At 57.1% G+C, this 6,491-nt stretch overlaps 1 protein-coding gene across 1 annotated transcript; it reads right to left on the reverse strand.

Annotated features, from left to right (window-relative positions):
- Positions 1-209: 209 nt before the first annotated feature.
- Positions 210-4,678, reverse strand: ATP5PO (ATP synthase peripheral stalk subunit OSCP). The gene is made up of 7 exons (XM_063393230.1): positions 4,583-4,678; positions 4,383-4,433; positions 3,169-3,279; positions 2,529-2,658; positions 2,295-2,407; positions 698-784; positions 210-390 (listed from the first exon to the last, which is right to left on the reverse strand). The coding sequence occupies exons 1-7, from the start codon at positions 4,610-4,612 to the stop codon at positions 277-279; spliced, it is 636 nt and encodes a 211-aa protein (XP_063249300.1). The 5' UTR covers positions 4,613-4,678; the 3' UTR covers positions 210-276.
- Positions 4,679-6,491: the final 1,813 nt, after the last annotated feature.

A 6,491-nucleotide genomic window follows, 5' to 3' on the forward strand; every position in this document is an offset into this window, starting at 1 on the left:
CAGACAGACCCCCAGTTTTCTGGGGAGCCTGGCAGACCCTCCACAGCACTGACCCCATTTATCAGCTCCCTCCATGTCCTTCCCAGCAATCAGGGGGAGCCACATTTTCAAGCTGTGCCCCAAACGTTCAGCTACAGAAACTCAGGGCAGCTTCAGCATCTTCCTCCCTCAGGACTGTGCTTCCCCAAAGCAAAACACTGGGCACCATCTCCACAAGAAGGAAGGATTTTATTGTTTCCATGTACGGGTTTCCCTGGGAATGAGCAGGACAGCTCTCTAGACAGCCTCTCTCATGATTTTGGTGAGTTTCTGGATCTTGGATCTCGTTGACATGTCCACGTACCTCTCCCCAATGTTGACAATCATCCCACCAAGGATCGACGGATCAGTCTGAGGAAGGAATGTTGGACAGAAAGTCAATTGGCAGAAGTTTGTTACCACAGGATACAAGTTTTACACTAGCAAAAAAAAAACCCACAAAGCTTTTCAAAGGGCCTTTTCTGAGGTAGCTTTGTGGTCATTGCATTCCAAAGTGAAGATTTTAAAAATTAAAACACCATCATGTCTACAGGAGAGCACAGAACCATGTAACAAAGCAACTAGATTCAATAAAACCCTTAGTTTTTGTAAAAATCAGAGATACAAAAGCGCTTAACATGAACTTAGAGACATTTCCTTGTCAGTCAAAAATCCAGACCTTGGTCTCCAGCTTCAACACCTCTCCTTTAGCCAAGAACCCGTTCAGAGCACTTTTCAGCTCAGTGAGGCTGGCCTCGTCCAAAGGCTGAAAAAAAGAACAGAAGAGAAGGAAAATGAAGGATTTAAAAATACTCAAATGATTCATGAAAACCCAAATTTTCTCCTCAGGCCCCTTTTGAAGACACATTTCCACCAGGAAGGCAGCATCCAGGAACAGGGATAACCTAAGGACAGCACAGGAACAGCAAACACTTTGTGCCCTCCTGATTTCATGGAACATTTTCCTGTTTGAGATAAGAACAGGGCCAGCTCTATGTGCAGCCTGACATTTGTCAGCCCCTGGGCTCACACACAGGAAGGGAAACTGTGACCTGCTGAGCTGCAATGGGATGAACAGTGCTGGAGAAGATGAAAGTTTAACAGGAACATTTTACAGATATGAATGCCTAGCAGAAGGCGCTCTGAATGTGCAACCTGTAAGTGAAATAGAGATGGAAGCAACTTTTGATATAGAAGAATAAAAAATGTCTACAGTTAAAATTGTTGAGCCAGTTGTTACTGGACAACTAAGAAGGCAAAGTTTAAGTCAAGTTGGAAGGAGATTTTATGACTAGAACAAAAGATATGTTGACCACAAACAAAAAGAAAAGATAAATCTCAGGAAAACCCCAGGCAAACAAAAAGATGTTTTTACCAAGTAGAAAAAAATGCCAAGAAATTTCCACTGCAAAACAACTTTAAGTTTAAACTGTAACATACTAACTTGATGTGATTGGATTGTACTGACCATAATATGGTAATGATATTAATTGTGATAGGCTATAAGTAAATGTAAAGGTTTTGTGTGTGATGCTGATTTATGGGAATACACAAGACAGAGAGTCAGACTTGATCAGCAGAGCTGGTTTGATAACCAAGATGCCAGGGCAGGAACAAACAGAAGTGTGAAAATTACAGGAGATGGGATTAAACCTGCTTACAGGAAGAGAGAAGATTCCATCAACTTCTGCAAGCAAAGAATTGTTGTAAAATGTATGAGTTTTCTGCGTGATTTTTAACCTGATTATTGTAGTAGAAATCATTAACCTGTTTGAAATAGTATATAAGCTTTTGGAAAACCTGAGTAAAATCAAATTCTGATCACTGAATCAGACTTCCCATCTCTCAATCAATTGCCAATACTGACTGGTTTTTGTGTATTAAGGTGCTCAGTAAAGAAAACTATATAAGGCATTGTAACCAAAATTGAAGTGGCTCCAGGCTTCAGGCGTGCCTGTGAGCTGTAGCTGGCAGCTTTCAGGCTGGGCTCTGTACACCCAGGACTGCTGTAACATCATCTGTGGAATGAACAGCATTTCCAGAGAGCCCCCTGGAGTCCCACAGCTCTCGTTTTAGTCTCTTACAGAACAGTTTCATTTTGGAGCAGGAACTGCTGCACATCAACCCTCTCTCTGCAGCACTTTGTTCAGCTTGGCAGAGGTGAGACACGTCCTCACCGCTCTCACAGTAATTAATTTGATCACAGAGGGCAGCATTAACTGGGAGAGGTTTGTCCTTTCCCCTTTCCTCCCATTCCCTGCCTGGATGCAGCCCACCTGAGCCGTGGTGACCGTGCACACCACCTCCCCTCGGAAGGCGCTCATGATCTTCCCGAAGGCGGCGACGATGCCCGGGGTGTAACGCAGGCGGCCGTTCTCGGCCAGCAGATCTGCAAAAGAGCCACGCACCGAGGGGTTAAACCCCCCCAAAGGGGCAGGTCCCAGCAGGCAGCAGCACTCCCCACGGACAGCACTGCTGGGATGCTCTCCTGAGGGCCAGCGGGCACTCACTCATCAGGTTGACGGTGACTGGGGACATCTTCTCTCTTGCCAGGGCGTCATTCACAGCTTTCTGTTTCACTGAGCTCTTGGTGTGAGGGTTCATCACCACGCTGGACAGCTTGGGGTCCTTCAGGAGGCTCTGAGGGGATACACAAGGATGGGACAAACACCAGGGGGTTTCCTGGCATCACAAGGCCCGCCTGGAGTAGCCAAAGCAGGCAACAAGGGCATTCCTGATTCCTGGAATAAGAACAAAGAGCTCTGGGGCTGATGGGAAGTGAAATGGCAGCTCCAGCTAGAGAATCAAGGAGGGGCTTGGGTTGGAAAAGACCTTAAAGTTTGGATGGACCTCGTCCCACCCCTGCCGTGGCAGGGACACCTTCCACTGTCCCAGGCTGCTCCAAAGCCCAAAGCCCAACCTGACCTTGGGCACTGCCAGGGGTGGAACAGCCACAGCTGCTCCAGACACCCTGTGCCAGGGCTGCCCACCCTGCCAGGAACAATTCCTGATTCCCAAGAGCCCATTTAAACACCAGGGCCACAGGCAGGCAGTCTCACAGGTCTCAGGAGCCCAGCCCCTCTCCACTGAGGAGCAACAGGGAACTCCCCCTGCTCCCACCCCAGGGCACCCCGGCTGTGGAGCACTTACCCACACCCGGGTCAGCTCCTTCTCCACCTGCTCCAGTTTCTTCTCCTTGCTGGCTGCCGAGTAGAGGGCGGTGGCATAGCGCCCTTCCAGCCCGTACACCTGGATGGGCGGCTGCGGGAGCAAGGGCGGGCGCTGAGCGGGGGACCCGGGCACAGACCGCCCGCCCTCACCTTGGCCAGCCGGGAGCCACCACTGCGCCCTCCCCTCACCGTGACCCTCTGGGACCCCCGCCCTGAGCCCCTCACAGCCCCGCCCTGAGCCCCTCACAGCCCCGCCCTGAGCCCCTCACAGCCCCGCCCTGAGCCCCTCACAGCCCCCGCCCTGAGCCCCTCACAGCCCCTCACAGCCCCTCCCTGAGCCCCTCACAGCCCCTCCCTGAGCCCCTCACAGCCCCTCCCTGAGCCCCTCACAGCCCCCGCCCTGAGCCCCTCACAGCCCCCGCCCTGAGCCCCTCACAGCCCCTCACAGCCCCGCCCTGAGCCCCTCACAGCCCCTCACAGCCCCGCCCTGAGCCCCTCACAGCCCCTCCCTGAGCCCCTCACAGCCCCGCCCTGAGCCCCTCACAGCCCCCGCCCTGAGCCCCTCACAGCCCCTCCCTGAGCCCCTCACAGCCCCTCACAGCCCCCGCCCTGAGCCCCTCACAGCCCCGCCCTGAGCCCCTCACAGCCCCTCACAGCCCCCGCCCTGAGCCCCTCACAGCCCCGCCCTGAGCCCCTCACAGCCCCTCACAGCCCCCGCCCTGAGCCCCTCACAGCCCCGCCCTGAGCCCCTCACAGCCCCCGCCCTGAGCCCCTCACAGCCCCCGCCCTGAGCCCCTCACAGCCCCCGCCCTGAGCCCCTCACAGCCCCCGCCCTGAGCCCCTCACAGCCCCCGCCCTGAGCCCCTCACAGCCCCGCCCTGAGCCCCTCACAGCCCCTCACAGCCCCCGCCCTGAGCCCCTCACAGCCCCTCCCTGAGCCCCTCACAGCCCCTCACAGCCCCCGCCCTGAGCCCCTCACAGCCCCTCCCTGAGCCCCTCACAGCCCCCGGCCTGAGCCCCTCGCAGCCCCGCCCTGTCACCGTGACCAGCCGGGATACGACCTTCCTCCCACTCCCTCACCTCGACCAGCTTGGAGAGCCCTCCCGACCCTTTCCGGACCCCCCTGCCCCTTATCTTCGCCAGCTTTGAGATCCTCCCTGCTCCTTCCCTTTGACAACGCCCCTGCCCCCTCACCTTGACCAGCTTGGACGCCGGTCTCGCCGCCGTCGTACTCAGCTGCCGCACCTGGGGGGGGGAAAAGGGTGAGAATGGCGGGGTCGGCCCTCGAAGATGGGGGGAAGAGGAAGGTCCGAGACCCTGCGCGGGGCTGGAGGGCGGGAGACGGCGCTGTTCCCCCCCAAAACCGCCCAGCCCCTGCCGCCCCCCAATTTCACCTTCAAGACGAGCCCGGCTGCCGCCGCCATCTTTCCCGGCCGCCCCAGGGTCACCGCGCACTGCGCAGGCGCGGCCGGGCCACGCCCACACACGCCATTGGGGCCGCTCCTGCCGCGGGGCACGCTGGGAGCTGTAGTTCCGCCGGGGGGCGCCGCCTTCAGCCGCGCGCCCCCTGCCGGGCCATTGGGGCAGCGCAGCCCCCGCGCCCCCCGGGTCCCTGTGCCACCAGTGTCCCTGTGCCACCAGTGTCCCTGCGGTGTCCCTGTGTCACCAGTGTCCCTGTGCCACCAGTGTCCCTGTGCCACCAATGTCCCTGCGGTGTCCCTGTGCCATCAGTGTCCCTGTGCCACCAATGTCCCTGCGGTGTCCCTGTGCCACCAGTGTCCCTGTGCCACCAGTGTCCCTGCGGTGCCCCTGTGTCACCAATGTCCCTGTGCCACCAGTGTCCCTGCAGCGCCCCTGTGTCACCAGTGTCCCTGTACCCACGGTGTCCCTGTGTATCCCTGCATCCAGTGTCTCCCTGTACTCACAGTGTCCCTGTGGTGTCCCTGTGCCCACAGCATCCCTGTGCCCACAATGTTACTGTTCCTGGTGTCCCTGTGCCACCAGTGTCCCTGTGGTGTCTCCATGGTGCCCCTGTGCCCACAATGTCCCCATGCCCATGGTGTCCCTGTGTTGTCCCTGCGTTGTCCTTGTGTCCCCAGTGTCCCTGTGCTCCTCAGTGTCTCTGTCAGTGTCCCTGTGCCCACAGCATCCCTATGCCCACAATGTCACTGTGTCCCCGTGCCTGATGTCCCTGTGCCTTCAGTGTCACTGTCCCTATCCCCCTGGTGTTCCTGTTCCCACGGTGGCCCCATGCCCTGGTGTCCTCCATGGACTTCTCCAGCATGGGTAATTCCCAAAGGATCAGCTCTTCAGGATCAAGCTGCTCCTGTGTGAGCCCCTTTCCATGGAGTCATTCCTGCAGGACCTGCTCCAGAGGGGGCCCCTTTTCCCAAGGAATCCCAAGTGCTTCCAGCAAACCCGATCCAGTATGGGCTCCTCTTCCCACAGGGCCTCGGGTCCCTGCCAGGACCTGCTCCAGGGTGGAATTCCCATGGGATCACACCTTTTGTGTGAGCCCTGCTCTGGCATGGGCTCCTCCAGGGCCTGCAGGTGGATCTCTGCTCCTCCAGGGGCTGCAGGTGGATCTCTGCTCCTCCATGGATCTCCAGGGCCTGCAGGTGGATCTCTGCTCCTCCAGGGCCTGCAGGTGGATCTCTGCTCCTCCATGGATCTCCAGGGCCTGCAGGTGGATTTCAGCTCCTCCATGGATCTCATGGAGGGAGGGATGGAGGGATGGATGGATGGATGGATGGATGGATGGATGGATGGATGGATGGATGGATGGATGGATGGATGGATGGATGGATGGATGGATGGAGGGATGGATGGAGGGATGGATGGATGGATGGATGGATGGATGGATGGATGGATGGATGGATGGATGGATGGATGGATGGATGGATGGAGGGATGGATGGATGGATGGAGGGATGGATGGATGGATGGAGGGATGGATGGATGGATGGATGGATGGAGGGATGGATGGATGGATGGATGGAGGGATGGAGGGATGGAGGGATGGATGGATGGATGGATGGATGGATGGATGGATGGATGGATGGATGGAGGGATGGATGGATGGATGGAGGGATGGATGGATGGAGGGATGGATGGATGGATGGATGGATGGAGGGATGGATGGATGGATGGATGGAGGGATGGAGGGATGGAGGGATGGATGGATGGATGGATGGATGGATGGATGGATGGATGGATGGATGGATGGATGGATGGATGGAGGGATGGAGGGAGGATGGCTGTCAGAATCCAGGACATCCCTCTGGCTGCTCTGGAGGGTTTGGAG

Source organism: Prinia subflava, chromosome 3, assembly GCF_021018805.1.
Source record: "Prinia subflava isolate CZ2003 ecotype Zambia chromosome 3, Cam_Psub_1.2, whole genome shotgun sequence".
Taxonomy (NCBI): domain Eukaryota; kingdom Metazoa; phylum Chordata; class Aves; order Passeriformes; family Cisticolidae; genus Prinia; species Prinia subflava.

Bases quoted from the DNA above. Each gene is read 5' to 3' on its own strand.
- ATP5PO (XM_063393230.1), bottom strand. From the start codon at position 4,612: ATGGCGGCGGCAGCCGGGCTCGTCTTGAAG. The intron at 3,280-4,382 runs GTGAGGGGGCAG...TTGCTCCCGCAG, and splicing joins CGGCGTCCAAGCTGGTCAAG to CCGCCCATCCAGGTGTACGG. The intron at 2,659-3,168 runs GTAAGTGCTCCA...GTATCCCCTCAG, and splicing joins AGGAGCTGACCCGGGTGTGG to AGCCTCCTGAAGGACCCCAA.